Below are 18,948 nucleotides of genomic sequence, written 5' to 3'. Positions count from 1 at the left end.
GATTAATTAAGGAAGAAGACCCACCCTGAACGTGGGCCTTCTGTCTCACTGGCTTGGGACCTGTACTAAATAAAAAGGGGAGAAAGAGAGAAAGAGAGGGAGCTGAGCATCATCCCTGATCACTCAGCACCCTGATGTACCCAGATGTGAGCTGGCAGTTCATCAAGACACCACGACAGACCATATCCTTCCTTTCAAACTGAAGGCAAAATCAATCTTCCCCACCTTGAGCTGTTCCCCATAAGATGCTCTGTTACAGCAATGGGGTAACTAACACCGAAGGACGCTAGCTGCAACACTTCTTACCTGTGTTCCTCTTGCACAGATGTCTTCCAGCTCTTTGCTCGCCACCCCTCCGCTGCCACTGTGCTCCTTGTTCCCAACTCTCCACACACAGAGGGAAGGATTTGCACCCACACTTTCCATCCTTGAACTCCCCACAGCAAGTCACAGAGTGGTCTGCATGTCACATGTTTTCCAGACCAGGGAATCACAGTTTGTAGACATTAGTTTATGCGCATTCTTATATAGTTAGCATGGCACTTGTATTCTAAAGTGCCTATTCTAAATTGCCCCAGAACTAATTAAATCTCAGAATGCCCCAGAGAGTCAAATATTATCAGCCACATTAACGAAAGGCCCAGAACAGTTGTCAGAACAGCCGACTGATAAGGGATTATATTCTGGGACTCTGCCACCAATTTGTTCCACCCTGCTAATACAGCAGTTTAGGAAGCTTTGCAGCCTCGCAATCATTCTTGCTAACCTGCTGAATATGCATCATTCTTTCCCTCTTCCCTCGGGCTTTCTCACACCTCCCTGTCTCTCTGTGATGAGGGAAGGACAGGTGAGCCCTGCTTCCAACAGCTTCCACAGAGAGATTTCTTCAATGAAAATGAGCCCAGGGAGGGCAGGGGCCTCCGTGTGGCATGCTCCTTCCCCACATCACATACTCACTGAGTGGACCTCCCAGGCTTCCTCCTCTCAGGGTGTCCACGTCCTGCTTCACCTCTGGGTTCAGCACACACCATCAAGCAGCAAATGCCTATAGGCCACTTTCACTTTCTCCCCTCCTGCCACAGCATGCTGGCGATGGCAGGCACTCCCAGCCCACAAACTCCTCCTCCAGGAAACCTCCAAGATGTCGCATTAGCGGTGTGGTCCTGCCCTCCACCTGAGTTTCAATCCTCCATTGTAACATACGTGTCTGTGTCCCTGTTCTGCTCTCCAGACACTCAGCTGCTCCAAGGGTTGGGTTTGTCTAACTCAAGTTTGGTCCCCAAAGTCTGCCTTGGCACCCAGCAGCGTGAGCTCAGGGTAAACAGAGGTGAGAGTGTGTGCGCAGGGAGAGCTCACTGAATGAGCAACAGTGGACTCCCTCACCATCTTGGAAGCGCCAGGCTCAGGCATTTGCTAAAGGGTTGCCAGCCCCGGGCCATCCACTGCAGAACCACTCAGCCCTGAGAGATTGCCACAGCGACACCGAGCCGTCCTTCAGACCAGGCTTACAATGCACAGCCGTTGCTTGAGTCAGCTCCAAAGGAAACTCCACTCCCCCAAATTCTGGAGCCTGTTCCCCTCCACCAAAGGAGGTACTTCATCATCTCTGTCAGAAGGGACAAACGGCTATTTGTGGTACCTATTAGTATACGAAGTGCATGCTGGCCTTCAGGCTCACTGGGTATCCCAACTACCTGTGGTTCTCCTCAGCTCTTCTCACACCACCCCCTACCCTAAACTTCTCTAGCTCATTGGCTTCTCTTCCCCCAGCTCCTCATTTCCACACAACCCTGCCATTTGGGCCATGTGCACTCTCTCTTGTCCTCCTCTCTTGGTCCACTTCTCTCTTGGTAATCTCTTTCTCTTCCTCTCTTGCTCTCCACTCTCCTCTCTCTTCTCGTGGCCTACTCCAGTCTGCTGGCCATGTTCAGTTTACCACTTTCTCCCTCTGCTCTGGACTCATCCAGAGGCCGCTGGCTGCACTCTTCTTCATATCTACAATAAAAAGCTTCCCCTTCCCCATACTTTGGAGTGGCCATGTCCTCAGTCTATAATCTAGTGCTGAAACCCTGTTTATACACTTGCACCTCTGCTCAATAAAGCCTAATGACAGGAGCAGCATCACACCCACCCTAGTCCTGGTCTGTCCACACTGGGAGAGAGCAGGCAGCCCCCTGAAATCCAGACAGCAACATGGTCACTGAGCTGCTCCTGCTACCTCCAGCATGATCCAGCAGGCCTCCACCTCACAGAGTCCTCAGCCTGTAGCTAGTTCTGAGATACTGACAAAGCCTCCCTTTCAAAAGTGTTAGTACAGTCTTCTGGGGCAAGATTCAGTGAGTGTCCCAGACCCCTGAAAAGGTGCCCAAGTATCATCTGCTCCCTAAAGAGCCACAAGACACCAGCAACAGACAAGGAAGGTGGGATGCAATGTCAGCCCTGCTTCTCACTAGCTGGCACATCTATTACCAGGCTAAAATATCAACAGGCCTACAGGCAGGTTTTAACTTGTGGGACCCTGGGACTGCCAGGGAGGAGAATGAAGGTCAGCAATGCAGGACGCTGCCTCCCAGAGGCTGTGATCCTCATAGCAAGAGATGGATCCTGGGAGTCTCAGAGACCTAGACTCAAGTCTTCCCTTCCACATGCATTCTTCCTTCAACCGGCCTCTGCAAAGTTCTCTAGCCTAGCAGACCCTCCATTTCTTAACCTGAGGGAAGAGAAGGCCCTTGCCCTGGCATCCAGTGGCAGAAGGAAGCAGACACATAGTACCTAGCACAGCAGCTGGCTCAGGTGGGCATTTGAAGAAGGCAGCAGTACTGTAGAACCAGCTGCTACACTTCCTAACCCGCCCCCCACCTCTGACCTAGGTCTCTGGAATTGCACTCAAGTGTGGGAAGCTCAGGCCTCCATCACCTCTGGAACGTCCAGAAGTATGTAAATGGAAGCCTTCCCAGTCTGATCTTCCAGGCCCGTGTCTAACCCCCTAAAGCTTCCCACGTGCTCACAGCTCTAGGTGTCCAATTCCCTCCTTCTCCGAGCAACACCGAGGATGAATGTGAACTTTGTGCAAAGTCTCTGAATAATAAGCACACACTGTGTACCCACCGACCCTCACCCTCACCAGCACTGCCTATGCCACAGGCACCCTACTCCTCAGGAAGACAAGAAAAGGACAAAATAGCTGGCTAAGGGCGCTGAGAGAACTCTGCAGGAGGCAAACACTGAAATAATCTGGGGACAACTATTAGCAAGAGAGGCAAAGAGGAAGTGAGTGGCCTGAGACAAACAGCCCAGTCTCAGAACATGGTGAGACCGGGCAGGCTAAGCAATGGCCTAGATGGTGGGACATGGGAGAAACTTCAGCAAGAAGCACAGGTCCTCTGTGTTCTGCACAGTCTAGGAAGCACAGGTTCTTAGATCCAGAAGGAAAACCACAAAGACAGTGATTGGTTCAAAGTCAATGTGAACTCTACACGGAGATGACAAAAGATGGGGGGAGGGTGTGTCAAAGGTCAAGACTCCAGAACTTGCTGGAAGACCCGGTCAGCAGAACCAGGAGACTGGAAGATGTGGAAGTGAGTGAAAAGAAGAGGCTAAGTGGTGAGTCTGGAGTTTCTACCAGTGAGGAGTGGTAACCCTGGAAGCATGGGCTACTAGCTGACCCGTGAGACATGAAAAAGTGGGGTGAAGAATGAAAGAATGTACCATCTGTAGAGCCAACGGAAGCAGCTGTGGAGCACCCGGTGTCTGCATCAGGAACCTGGCCTTGCACAAGTTCCAAGCAACAGAGAGAAGGATGCACAAGAGCGGAGAGAAGGCAGGGGCTTCTGGGAAGCCCAGACTGGCCACAGGAAAGAGGATGTTGGGGCTGAGTACAGAAGATCCAGCATGGCCCTGTGATTTAGAGATGACCAGGAGCTGGCTGGTACAGAAGAGGGCAGATGTCCTAAAGAGAAGGCCTCAATGCTGTGTCCGTGCCCCACTGGTTTGAGGGCTGCTAGAGTTCCAGGACAACGGAAGGATGAGTGGTTATTCAGAGAGGAGGGAAAAGGAGCCCCTCACACAGGAGAACAGATGGTAGCTACGGAACACTCTGAGTGTCCCGCACAGCAGCAGCTTCAGCCTTAGGAAGATTGGTACATCCAAAAGATAAACACTGAACACCTGACACATGACATGGCCACCAAGCAAGCAAGCTGCAGTGCCTGCTTATGGCAAACCCATCAGGATACTGATGAAGAAAAGGAAGAGGAAAATCTTTTGACTTAGTCCCTGGGGAAGCAGGCCCCAGCAGAAGGGAAGTCCACCTATGACACCATAGGCGTATAGTAAACAAGCTCAGAAACTGGCCAGGGAACGCAGAGAGGAGTGTGCACAGAGGAGAGAACCCAGAAGCTTCGGGAGGCCTAGGTGGAGCACAGGAAAGGGGCACTGAGGCTGAGCCTTGTGACTCAGAAATGAGCAGGAGGTGGCTGGTATGGAAGAAGGCAGGTGTCCCAAAAAAAAGGCCCTAATGTTATGTCAGTGCCCCCATTGGTTTGGGGGTGCCAAGGGGGTAAAGCAGAGGGAGGAGAAGTGTAGCAGCCAGGCCTTAACTAACCAGGCAGGTAGTACAGAGTGAACAGTCGTGGGTGTGCTGCGGGGGCTACCTTCACAGTAGGGACTAGGTTGCTCCATGCTCTGGAAAGACACAGCTCATTCAGGGGGAGCAACCACATCAATAGAGGGGAGAGACACACTTGGAGACATCTGAACAACCCAACTCAAACTCGGGAAGAAAAGGGAACTCCGCTTTACCCTCTGACCTTTCTACATTTTTTGTCTATTTTACAATGCCTGTAACAGGCTACAGCAGTATACGCATCTGAGCCAAAGCTCTTGACTAATCACCTCGTCATATGAGATAGGCTGTTTGCCTAAGTTTTCTCCCTGTGAAACTGAAACAGAAACAGTAAACACCCCAAGAGCTTCTATGAAAAAGAAATGAACTGGTATTTGTAAAGCACTAAGTATAATAGCTGGGCCATAGTAGGGACTCTGTAAATGCTTATTAACTTTAAAATTACAACCTATTGGTAAATAAGCTGTAATTTACCATAATGTATCCTCAACATTTCTGCCAGCCACTGGTGTGTACAGAGCGTGGAGGGACTGGGAGGGCAGACCTGAGCTCTTACCAGAGGCTGTGGAGATAATGACGGGACCCAATCTACAAACACAACAGAGAATGAAGGCAAGTTCTAAAGGAGCATTCCACAGGAATAGTCAGCCTCCCATGGAGAGTGACAAGATGTGGCGGGTGAGGAAGGCTTGAGACATCAGGATGGTGGGGAGAGGTACCAAGATAGATGCGGAGAGAAGCTCCCCAAGAAGTTAGATGAGAGATTCTCACTACACACTGCAGAGCCCTGGTTGCCTGGACAACAGCCAAACTGAAGCAGGATATTCATAGGACATTGCCTCACAGATAAAGATGAACTATGGACATGAGTAGAAGCCCTGTGTGTGTGTGTGTTAGTAATGGTTACCAAGCAAGCATTTCTTGTTCTCTTCCACACTGGGATCATGGCTGCATACAGGCAATTTAAGATTAGTTAAGGCCATGTGATCCCTCTTGGCTGATAAACTATGTGGGAAGAAATGATACTCCTAGACCATGAAAAAAAAAAAAAAACCCTCCCATTTCTCTCTCTTCCCCTCTAGTTCAACATCAAATTCAAGATGGTGGCTGCTCACTCAACCAGAAGGCAGTTGGTGACATCAGAGCTCCTGCCATCTGGGAAGCACTGCTCAAGAGGTGTGGCCTGATCCACACCTATGGAGAGAATTAGGCACAGTTCTGTGATGGGCAGACGAGGAAGGGACTGGAGCAGACTGGGCAGGAACCGGGGGCAGGCAGCAGAGCTGAAGAAGCTGGATCACAGGGAACTTGAACTATGTTGGGCCATAGCTACCATGTCACTTTTGCTCTCAGATTGAAACATTCCATCCTCCAGGAAAGCTCCTTAAGTCAGAAAATACACAACTCAAAACAGCTTCAGGAAGTCCCTGAAATTGAGCAGATTCAATAGGCCCCTTCCCCTTCCAAGAGGAAACAATAAAGACCACTAGGAGTCACTCTTGGACAAGCCAAGGTACAAAGAAGACTCTCAGCAAGCCCATTTGCCAGTGGTTCTCAACCTTCCTGATGCTGCAACCCTTTAATATAGTTCCTCATGTTGTGGTGACCCCCAACCATTTTCATTGCTACTTCATAACTGCAATGTTGCTACTGTTCTGAATCTCAATGTACATATCTGTGTTTTCCAATGGTCTCAGGGGTCACCTGTGAAAGCGTCATTCGACCTCAAAGAGAATGAGACCCATAGGTTAAGAACCACTACCATATGCTGAAGAAGAAACCAGCCTGGAAGAGGTTTAGACCAACTGAGCCACCTGGAAAGGACACTCTTCAATCTGTTGGTTGAGTTAAGCTCCAAATTCCCTACTTTTATGAGTTGAGCTTTGGTGATACAGCTGTCTTTGAGTCATTTCTGCTTCTGTGACTAACCCCAATAAAACACATTGGTTCACCAAGTGGACTTTGTTGGTATCTATTACTCTGGTCTGTCGTGGGCTCTCTATCTAGGGTGAGTAGATATACGTGTGTTGTGTCTCCCTAGGAACGTCTGTCACACAACACACATCCTCACTCCAAGTGTACCCAAGGCTGAGCTCAGCTCGATGCCTACCATTGTCTGTTCCCTGAGTAGTGAAAACAAAAATCACAAATAGGCTGCAAAAAGAAACAGCCAGCATCAACAGGCATCTTCCCAAGGACAGAGGTGTGGCCCTCAGCAGGCTGCTGCACACATACCCTTTCCACTTGCAATCTCTCAACTGCAGCTCACAACCCTCTTCATCAGGTCAACAGCAGCTGTCACAATCACAGCAGAAGGTACAGGGTTGAGGTACAGCTCAGAATTCCAAGGAGAACACACGGGGTCTTTGGGATGACCTGGAAACCACGATGTGTTCTTACATGGGATACATCTCACATGAGCAATGGGGGATTTTGCAACTCTCTTTGCAGGGAATGACCTCAGAAATAACCAACTTCGGAGGCTCAGAAGCCACTTTCACAAACTTGACATATTGATTTCTGTAGGCTGAAAAATGTTTTTCAAAAACACCAGCTGTCTCTCATAACAGGGGAAAACCATTTCTTTTCCCAGTTCCTCTTACTATTGAAATGCAGAATAAAATAAATAAATGTTGAATACATATCCAAAATGTTATTTTAACTTGTCAGGGTTCAGAGGAGAAGGGGGGGGGGGAAGGCCACTTACTTTGTTTTTTTCTAATTGTTTTAACAAGCTGTAGAGTCAAGGTCAATTTCTGAAATGTCACAGAAGTGCTCTTTACAGTGAATGTACTGGAAGAATTATGTGACTGTTTTCCGACTGCAATGCTGTGCTTGGCAGAGGTGGGAGCACGGCACAGTGGGAGGAGCTCAGCCCCAGGCAGCCAGGCCTAAGGACACTTCTACATATTGGAGAGGCATCCACGGAGGCCAGAGAGGGAGAAAACCAACGAGGCCTCTACCTTCCCATGAGGTATCTGTGAAATTAAAGTCCTTTGAGGTCACCTGGATCAATGAAGGATGAAGCTATTTTCCACACGGCTTATTACTGTGTACACTGATAATCCTGTTAGGAGGACCGTGTCTGCCTGCCTTGCTGCAGTCACTGTCTAATTAGCACGGAGTGGACTGCAAACAGCGGGAAGCATGCAGAGGGACTCTCATTTCTCCCCAAGGTGGATAGAACCCTCCCTGCCAGAGGCACACGGAAGGAATGTGCTCTGCATCCCGGAGGCAGAGATAACACTGATGTGTAAGGAAGGAGTGTGGGAGCACAAGGCACAGCCAGGAAGAAAAGATCTTGCTCCTCACCTCTCCCCAAAAGAATGGGGGACTCTGGATAAACACCATGGCTAGACTTAAATTCCCCAGTGACTAAATTAGAAACGGAATTTAAACACAGGGCTGTTTTGTTTTGGTTTTTGGGGTTTTTTTTATCATTCTTACAGGATCACATACTGTGTTGTTCAATTTACACAGCATTCTCAAAATGACAAAATCACAGACTTGGAGACCAGATCAGTGGACGCCTGTTGGGAGTATGGTGTAAAGGGGCAGCAACAGGTGAGCTCCGAGGGAACAGCGCAATTCTGCCACCTACTGGCAGAACGGCTGATAAATCTATATGGGCGACAAGTGACCTGAACCACACCAGCACACTCAGAATCTGAATACTAGTTTTGTGTGAGGGTTTGGGGACAATGGGGCCATTGTGCACTGTCTTTGTAACTCCAAAGCACAATGTTTATTTATATGGGTTTTTCAGACTTTGAACTGCAAGACCCTTGTCTTCTCTGCAGATCTTATATTTTAATCTATTTCATTAACTAACATTTATTAAGAATTCCTTGACATGAATGTATTGATCATGTGTATATGTGTGTGCCTTACTTCCCAAGTTATGCAGAAATATAATTTCCAAATTATAATAATTTCCAAATATATAGATTGAATGAAAGCACATGAGTAGCTGTATTTGAGGGCATGATGACAGCTCTCTAAGTTAACAATAAAAAAGGGCAAGGAATTTAAATCAACGAAGAAATGCAAGAGACTTTAAAGGGTAAATGACCATCTGTAGGGACTATTTTAAGCACATAGGACAGTCCAGAGACACAGTGAGTTAATGATATGAATGATGACTACCCCAACCATATACAAACACAAATAGCCAGTTACCTAACCATACACAGAAAGAACCCATTAGTGATGAAAGCTGCAAATGAAAGGTGCTAGAGCTCGCTTTGCATGAGAGATCAAAGGGATAACAATTTACACAATGGAGGACAAAGAGGGCAAAGGAGGCTGCAGCCTGCAGCCTGAGCTGGAGGGGAGCTGGGACCTGCACTCACAGCTCAGTCTGACCATACCTGAATGTGCTGAAATGTAAAATATTCTCTCTCTAGCCAAAATTATGTGATGAGGCATTTACCTAAGTCAATAATGACATGCAAAGACTAGTGATAAAACTGCATGTTGAACTCACTCATAGGAGGATACTAGATGTGGAACAAGGATGACTGGACTGCTATTCACAACACCAGGGAGGCTACCTGGAAAACAGGACCCCAAGAAAGACACAGGGATCGCCCAATGACAGAGAAATGGAATGAGATCTACATGAACAGCCTGGACGTGAGTGGGGGTAATGAAGGGCGAGGGTCGAGGGAAAGAGAGCTTGGGGGAGTGGGAGATCCCAACTGGATCAAGAACAGAGAGGGAGAACAAGGAATAGGAGACCATGGTAAATGAAGACCACATGAGAATAGGAAGAAGCAAAGTGCTAGAGAGGCCCACAGAAATCCACAAAGATATCCCCACAACAGACTGCTGGCAATGGTCGAGAGACAGCCCGAACTGACCAACTCTGGTGATAGGAGGGCCAAACACCGTAATTGTTGTGCTAGAAACCCCATCCAATGACGGAGGGAACTGGATGCAGAGATCCACGGCCAGGCCCTGGGTGGAGCTCTGGTAGTCCAACTGGCGAAAGAGGAGGGTTTATATGAGCGAGAATTGTTGAGACCAAGGTTGGATAAAGCACAGGAACAAATAGCCAAACGAATGGAAACACATGAACTATGAACCAATGGCTGAGGGGCCCCCAACTGGATCAGGCCCTCTGAATAGGTGAGACAGTTGATTGGCTTGATCTGTTTGGGAGGCATCCAGGCGTGGGACCGGCTCCTGTGCTCAGTGCATGAGTTGGCTGTGTGAAACCTGGGGCTTATGCAGGGACGCTTGGCTCAGCCTGGGAGGAGGGGACTGGACCTGCCTGGACTGAGTCTACCAGGTTGATCTCAATCCTCGGGGGAGTCTTTGCCCTGGAGGAGATGGGAATGGGGGGGTGCACTAGGGGAGAGGGGAGAGGGCGGGAGGGGGGAGAACAAGGGAATCCATGGTTGATATGTAGAATTAAATTATATTGTAAAATAAAATAAAATAAAATAAATTGCATGTTGAAGACTATTTTGAAAGCCAGGTGGTGGTGGTGGTGGCACACGCCTTTAATCCCGGCACTCGGGAGGCAGAGCCAGGCGGATCTCTGTGAGTTCGAGGCTAACCTGGGCTACAGCGTAAGTTCCAGGAAAGGCACAAAACTACACAGAGAGACCCTGTCTCAAAAAAAACAAATTAAAAATAAATACATAAATAAATAAAAAGACTATTTTGAAACGATCCTAACGCCCACACCTACGAAGAGATGTTGTATGGTATTTGAAAATGACAACAGCTGGCATTTGCTCATTGTCTGCGGTTGGAACACCTAGCAAAACAGTCACAAGAACCAGTCAGGCTGTGAATCAATCTTTTTCAAGCTGGGAGTGGTGGCATATTCCTTTCATTCCAGCACTGCAGAGGCTGAGGCAGGCAGATCTCTTGGAGTTCAAGGGTAGCCTGGTCTACCTATCAAGCTCCAGGCCAGTCAGGGCTATCATCAAGGTGATCAATCTTCTCTTAAGGCAACATAACAATGCCTTCCTCTTGAGGTTTAGAACTAAATGAGGCATGCGCCATGAAACTCTGAGAACATCCCCTGCAACCTGAGAGGTATTAGAAAACAGTTTGTATAATAATTAAAAAAAAAAATTCTTAAAAAGTATACCTGGGAACATAGTTTTTTATAAGCTCACTTAACATACACACACACACATACACATTTTAATAGAATTATGCCACACAAGGTGATAATGCTCCCCTAGGAGCCATAGGGCACCTAACAAATACCCCAGAGCCAGACAAGGGAAACCTCACTTCATGTTGTGGGTCAGAGGTCCGAGAGATCCTCTCCAAACAATAGAGGGCGCTGCCATTGCCTTTGGCTGCCCCTCAGAACTTGAAGGTAAGTCCCTATAGATGAAGATATCACATACTTCAGACACAGGACTTGGAGGGAGGGAGCCGGATCTGACCTGGAAGCCTCCCTCCTGAGGACTGGTTCTCATTATCAGAAGGAGCTACATAGGCTGCCAAGGGAAAAAAAAAAATCAACAGTTCTACCCAGATGTTAAGCCTATGCACCACAACAATGGCTGGTCTAACAAATGTTCCAATAGTGCAATAGAGGCACCTGGATCTTGGTAATAACCACAGCTGTCTAATTGGACTTAACGCCATTCAATAAGAGGAAATGCTTGATACTGTATACCTGGCCCATTATCCCTGGCTGGAGAGGTCGCAGACTCTAGAGGAGAAACAACTACCATTTCCCTAAATCAATATGGTTTCTAACTATATTCTAAACACTAATCTTTATACCACAGATAAGTGTGGCTCTCACCCCTCATCAAAGAAGCTTCATTTTGCAGCAGTTGGAGGCTACTATAGAGATAGAGAACTGATCAAAATGCAGAGTAAGTAAACGTAGAGGAGCATAAGGTGCTTACCCTCAGAGTTGATATTTACAGTACAAATGTAGAAGATGGGAGGGAATACTGTAAGAGTCAAAGGGCCAGGATGCCTGCTGCAAGATAGTATCTTCTAGACATGATAGGGATGCTGCACCATGAAATCTCAAAAATATGGCTGCCTAAAAAGACATGCATAACGTCCAGACTAGTTGATGTGCCAAGAGGATGGAGGAAATGTCCCAAGGCCTCACTCCTAGATGAAGAACTACAGGCAGTCAAGGGCTGCTAAGAGAGAGGATCAACTTTCTCCAGGGACCTTCTCCCAATAGGTTATCCAATCTCAAGTGATCTGCCCTACACCCATGAATATATGAGTAACACTAAATGAACTTGATAGGTCACACACACACACACACACACACACACAGAGAGAGAGAGAGAGAGAGAGGAATAAAATTTCTAAAAACAGTGTATCTGCTAGACTGGAGAATGCAAAGAGATCACAGAAGAGTCCTGGAAAGATGTATGGGGGCCAAGAATGGAATAAAGTATTCCCTTATGGGCAGTGTAATAGGCACTTCACCTATACTCTAAGATTCTGAGTTATATTTGCCTTCTTCTTAGAATCCCCTGTATTATGAAAGGAAACAATGGGGTGAGGAAATGTCTGTCAATGAAGTGTTTACCTTGCAAGCACATGGATCTAAGTTTATCCCAGACTCCACCTTAAGAATTTTTTTAAACCACAGGCATGATAGCACATTCTTACAATCTCAGCACTAGAAGGCCAAGACAAGCAGATACCTGGGGCTTACTGGCCAGGCAGCTTAAAAGCCACTGAGAGAACCTGTCTAGTAGACAGGAACCGAGGAACAATAACTGAGGATACCTTTGGCCTGTGCATGCCATTCTCACACACATAACATACTTACACAAAAAGACAACAGAACTTATAACATTTAATGGTGCTCCCAGACAGTTTGGGACCATAAGTTGGTGGGAGCTATCTACGGAGAAATGTAGTAGCACATACTTTCTGACTAGGCAGATCTGCAGCCAGGAATTTAACCACACACACAGATAAATACTTAAGGAGATTTTACTAAGTCCTTGTTTATAATTATACACAAGAAAAAATAATAACACAACTGTGCCATGGCTGACCTCAACACTGGAACATGGAAACCGTGGAAGATGATGCCACAATGCCACATAACAAGGTCATCTGGAGTGGAAAAAGGTGAAGAACTAACATGAAGAGATAGATTTTATGCCAGCTTGATGAGAATACACTACTTTGCATCAAAATTAAACCTAGATCTGGGAGGCAGGAAGGAAAATTCAGTACCACAAAAGAGTTGAAATCCCTAACACCAGGCATCTTCAGAAATGTCAGAGGCATCTCAGCCATGACAGAAGGCGGCTGTGGAGAAACAGCAACCAGAACCTAATGGCAGAGAACCAGTCTGTAGAAGGACCAGGCAGAAATCAGAAAGGCTGCCTTAGTGGCCAGAGCGGCTGAAGAGGCAACAAGTATTAAGAAGGATGCCAGAGGAGAGAAGGGGTAGGGGTGTGTGTGTGTGTCTGTACAAACCTGCATGTGGGTGTAAAAGGGACAGTGAGACAGAAAAGCAGAGACACAGCGAACAGTAATGCCCATAACCCACATCAATGAATTACAGAGCCAGGGCTGTCTGGCTTTCAGGGTCAGAGACAGTACGGCCTTGATCCTAAGCAACTGCTCTCTAAAACCCATCTTCAATTTTCCAAAATGACTTTTGTTTCCAAGCTGAGATACGGACCCCCACTGCAATCTCACACCTCTCACATTGTGGGACAGCTGCCAGCCCACTGCCATGTCAGGATTCTGTTAGCACACGAAGTAGCAAGGGTCCCATGATCACCTTTACAGCTCTTTAGGAGATTGGAAGCATGTCTTAATCAGCTGCCACAGATGCTGGCAGTGAGCCTCGGCCACCCACCTGGACGCTTGTTAAGTATAAATTGATGAATTACTTAATAATTCATCCAATCTGTGCAGGGATTTTGCATACCAAGCATCCTGCTTCATCACTGGGAGACATTTACAGTAAATAAATTATAACAGCCATTCAGAGGATGGCCTGGGGTCAAAGGCCAGGTGCTCTTGTTACCTAACAGACACCAGGCACGTGTCTCCCCTTTTCAGTGTTCAAGGGTGCTGTCCTTAGAACAGCTAGGGTGGCCAAAGTGCTGTGGCCACCTGGATACACCAGCTAACAGAGCAGTTAGTGAACACGGGGTCTTCCGATACGGCTAGTGCTATGCCAAGCTCTGTGGAGGCCCTGTCTCACATAACACTCCAGGCCCTCACACAAAATAGCAGTTTTCATTCCTGTGTTACAGATGAAGAAACTGAAGCTAAAGCCAGCTAGCAAGGCTGGAACAGATTCAAACCCTGACCACAGGCTGGGCTCCCACGGGGCACACTTTGCACAGCCTGGCTCACCAAGAACTCCCTGACATGGGTGAGTCTTAAAGAGAGAAAAGAGTGCAAGGCCCGGGCACCCTTGGTGTAGTGCTGCATCTCCTTCCAGAGGGTCATCTATGGATCTGCGATGCTACAGCCACTTCACGCCATGCTTGTGGTCACCCTCAGGCCCACTCCAGGTGCTTCAGTGTTGCAGTCTAGCCAGGAACACAGCCAGAGGAAGTACATGATGTTTCTTCTTCAAGAACGCCCACCACAGTCTAGCCATCAGTCACCAGTGACCAACGAGCCTGCCACCCTTGACTCCATCTGTCCACTTCAGTGTCCCCCGACCCACACTCAAGCATTATCTCATATTAGAATGGCTGCTCTTGATGACCGCCCTTCAACGTTTTGCTTCCAAAAGCTCCCTGTCCTCCCAACACATGAATTCACCAAGGTGGAGATAGAGCTTTACCACTGATGCAGTCCAACCCCACAGCTCCTCTCCAAGCAAGCACCTCTAACCAGTGGGTCTCACCTACCGCATGACATCGTCACCTCGAGGACTATTCTCAGGAACAGTAAACAACCCTCTTGAACCAGATGGAGAGACCTGCGCAGGCACACATTACCTCCAAGCAACAAGCCTGAAAGCAGGTATTGGCTGGTACTGCTCTTGATAAGAACCTGGCATGCAGCACTAACCTGCATCTGCTTCCTCCTCACCCAGATTTAGCACAATGATGCAGATGTGCTTGCGCAGCTGGCGTGTGTTGGAGAACTTCCGACAGCACTTGCTACACTCCAAGCTGCTAGGCGCCAGGTCACTCCCTTCCTCCGGAGCCAGGGGACCATCCTCACTGGGGTTCACGAGGCTTTCAACCATCTCCTCTTCAGTGCTGGGCTTCTTTGTGGAACCCTTAGGCCTGCCTCTCTTTCTCTTCATAACCAAAAACTCTGTAAAAGAAACAACAGAGCAGGAGGAAGTCATATGAGGAGGCAGAGCAGGGCAGTTACTCAACTTCTTGGTCTAAGTATGGTCATGTTCTGTGTTTTATTAAAAATGAAAAGTCTGAGGTGGTTCCCCAAATTACCAGCTGCAAATATCTTTAATGCTAATGCTACTGCATCTACTACTAATGGTAATTGATTTTGCAATATCCTGTGTCATGACTACCAACTGGTCAGAACCTTTGCACACACTCCTTCAATAAAGCTGGAAGGGGGCACAAGTTCATGCTGTGGTGACGGCTGGCAGTACACAAATCCTGCCCCTTATTAATCCTCACTTCCACTTAAATCCATTGCTCAGAAAGTGCTCCAGGACTCCTTTGCAAATGGTTTTCAGGAACTGCTGAGAGTATCACATTCCTAATGGGTTACACAACTATTCTGATTGTGTCAAAGACTCACACTGTCTGGGTAAAAAGGAGGGGGGAAAGCTATTACAATGTAAAGCCACAAATTAGAGGGCGAACAATAATAGTTACATTTTTCAAGTTGCCTAGTGACTTAGAGATTTTTAAACAGCATGATCAGAACTGTTTCCGAGTGAGTTCCAAACCACATTACAACAGCATTCTCATCCATTGGTGCTCATCATGAAAATACCTCCAGAATGAAGGTGGGATTAAGCAGGAAGCAGGAGCAGTAGGCAGAACTGCACATACAGTCATGTGAACTGGGACTGATGTAGCTGTATGGATTGTGATATGCCTGGGAGGGACCCTAAGACGGTCTAAGCAGGGTTATAGCCCCAGCTTGGCAACACCCCAATGTCAGAGCTGGCATTGGACAACCCCTCAGGGTTGAGAGGAGGGGTCCAAGGGCTTGGCACCATCTTAGGTGAAGGCTTGGCTGTAGAATGAGCAGGACTCTTCCTGCTCTTTAAAGAGGTGAGGCTCACATAGGAAACACCAGCCACTCTATTCAGGGCTAGCATTTTAGGACATTTTAATTATGAGGTCCCCCAAGGCACCCAAGGCAGGGAGATCAGAACACAGTCTGCGGGGCAGAGCAGCAGGACTGGGGTTCTCTTGGCCAACACAACCCACCTCAACCCAGGCTCCTCAAGCATTCAGAGACACGGGGGTCCAGAACAGGACAGGAAAGTTCCTGGGAAGGGAGCACCCTACGGGATGGAACCTCTGCAGAGCTACAATGCCAAGCACAGGTCAGTACTGCCTGAGGATCTAGGCCACAGCCTTCTCTGGCCTGGGTAGGCAGCACTATTTCAGACTTTGAATGATCTCACTAGGGCATCTCGGGTGGGTAAAAATGGGAGGAAATGGTGCTTACAGACATAAAAACACACTAAGGGACCAGACAAAGTGCCCTTTGGGCCTTTTGCCAGGATCAGATACCACCAAGGACAGAGGCTGGGTTCCAGGAGGCACTGAAGTTGCTGGGCACTGAAGGTTCAATCCAGTAATGGAATAAGAACAAAGCCTTTACGTCAAAGTCTTGAAAACTTTCTAGTACTATTCTTTACAGCAACAAATGCAACCTGAAGGAATGGTGATTAATATCCAAGAAGCAGCCTTAGCAGAATCTACAGAACACCCACTTCACAGCCATCAGCTGAGCTGCACAACCCAACACACAGCAGCTGACTGAAGTCTGTGGCCCAGTTCTAAGCCCATGGTGAACAATGCCCTGCTGTGCGGACAGAAGCTGCTCTCTGGATGCTCTGAGCATGAAGCTGTGTAGTCAAGATGAATTTAACCTACAGAGAGGTCTGGTCCTTGCCCTGGGGGACCTTCAGGACCTGATAGGTGTGTCTGGGTCTGCCTGAAGGCTTTGGCCTAGGTGACATGTGATGGGAACTTTGCAACATGACATAGCACCTCTGACCTCCAGGGGGACCAGAGGGGAAGGGATCGGAAGCCCCAGGAGGATGGAGATCACACATGGGCAGTATGTCTTCCAGAACCCGGCAACAGCTGTATACAGTGAAAGCTGGAGAGACTCCCTGGGTCAAGCTTGCTCTCATCATACACGAAGGATAGGAGGAAGTGTTGACATCTAGTACCGTGTGGGAAACCCAAAGCTCCACAGAAAGCCATCCTAATCCCAGCTACTGTCATACATGTAGGACTTTGCTGAGTTCTGTAAGTTCCTCTAGCAAATTACTGAACCTGAGGAAGACCATAACAATCCCCCAAATTGCAGCTAGCCATTCAAAGAGGATGATCCTTGTGGCTAGCGTCTTGTGGAGAATTGTGCCCTTACCTGAAGGCCTAGGAAATTCAGTGTAAAGGGTGCCCTCTGCTTTGTCCAGAGACGTACTGTGCTGGGCTGGGCTGGGCTGATGACACACAGTGGTAGCCCACCACAGTGAGCAGCAGGACAAACTGTCCGTGAGTCTCTGCCAATAAACTGGGGGCTCTCTGCAGGAAGAGTTCTCCCGATTATGCTTTATATCCCTTAGCATCTAACCCAGTGGCCTGACCCCACAAAGAAGCCAGACGAAGTAAACTAATGAGCAGTGTGGAATCCGGTGGTTAAGGAAGAAATAAAATCAGCCCCGAAAGCTTCCAACACAACAGCGACAAAACTAATCTTCCATCCTCTACATCCATAATTCAGATCCTCGAAACCAATTAGTTAGCAAAAAATGAAATATTCATAAATGAGCTTGGAATAATTTAAGTTCTGAAAACAAGTTGCTGCTGTCAACTACCCACATTTCATGAAGAGCTGAGAATTCTGGGACTGGGAGGAGAACTAGGCAGCCTCAAGTCAAAGCATCAGGACAGGCAGGGCTAGGCTTCCTCCTCTGCTCCTCCCTGAATCCCTTACCTCAGTCTGTCACTGAGCTCTGGCCATTTGTCCTCAAGTCTGTCTAGTAAGCACTCTTTCCGGTCTCAGACAACTCTGTCCACTCCTGTCTGTACAAGCCTTCTCTTCCAGGGTTTTTCTGCCACTAGCCCTTGTCTCTTCATCATTTCCTGGCTCTGGAATGTTCCATTGTTCTGGGTAAATCTGCCCCACAATCCTCAGGCAAGGTATTGGGGAACACTGTGCACCAGGCCTGATGTATCTTTTGTCTTCTCAGAAGTGAAGCAGCTCTGATTGGTCACACTATCCAAACCCTCCTAAGATTGGGGCTGTTACCTACCGTCCCTCACAGAAGGAGGCCTGGCAAGGGCCATCAACCCTGTCTTAAGATTCTGGCCTCCCATCCTACACCAGCCTCCCAGTGCACACGTCTCAGGAGGTACTAGAGTCCAAGGAAGGCAGCAGGTCAGGGGAAGGGTAGGCTCCGTCTATGCAACTGTAAGGAGGTTGTCACCCGTGCAATGGGGCACTTTTTGGTGAAGCAGCTGTTTTTACGTCATACATGCTCCTGTAAGTAATCCTTCCTTTGAGCTCCTGTAAGTGAGCCCAATAAACTCACTGGGTCACCAAGACAGACCTGGATGAAATCAATTCTCTGGTCTGTCATTATTGCTTAATTTGGGGGAAACAGACATTGTTCATGTCTCCCTTGGAAAAGTAACACAACCCCGGGCTTTCTCTAAGCCCCTTAGCACATGGTCCAAACACACACACACACACACACACACACACACACACACACACACACACACAGAGAGAGAGAGAGAGAGAGAGAGAGAGAGAGAGAGAGAGAGAGAGAACAAAGCTCCACTCTCCTCTGCTTCCCCTTACACCATCCAGTACAGTTGCTCAGTTTACTGAACATGCACATACATCCTGCCTTCTTCCCCTCACCTATGTTCACTTCCTTCCCTGCAGTCAGACCCAAACGCACATCCTAGAATATGGTCCAGTCCAAATCTTAGCACCACCTCCTTGATGCTGCCAACAGCTACTGACGCAGGACCAGCCATGTCCTCACTTGACTTGCGTCCCACCCATACACACACACACACACACACACACACACACACACACACACACACACACAGAATGTGCACTCAACCACCGCTTCGTACGTCTTTTTCCTGTCCTCCTAATATAAACCCTGATGCTTGAGCTGCCTTTTAATTCCTGGGTCT

General features: G+C 48.0%; 1 protein-coding gene across 4 annotated transcripts in view; it reads right to left on the bottom strand.

The window, feature by feature from the left end:
* The window catches only part of Zfat (zinc finger and AT-hook domain containing), a 183,246-nt gene that overhangs the window by 121,575 nt on the left and 42,723 nt on the right, over positions 1-18,948 (bottom strand). For all 4 annotated transcript variants that reach the window (XM_059246900.1, XM_059246899.1, XM_059246901.1 and 1 more), the window contains exon 3: positions 14,633-14,884. In XM_059246900.1, the coding sequence (XP_059102883.1) occupies positions 14,633-14,884 (252 nt within the window). The remainder of the gene's footprint in view (positions 1-14,632; positions 14,885-18,948) is intronic.

Source organism: Peromyscus eremicus, chromosome 20 (assembly GCF_949786415.1).
Source record: "Peromyscus eremicus chromosome 20, PerEre_H2_v1, whole genome shotgun sequence".
Lineage (NCBI taxonomy): Eukaryota > Metazoa > Chordata > Mammalia > Rodentia > Cricetidae > Peromyscus > Peromyscus eremicus.
The sequence above is the reverse complement of the archived record's forward strand: the minus strand, read 5'-3'. Positions and strand labels throughout refer to the sequence as shown.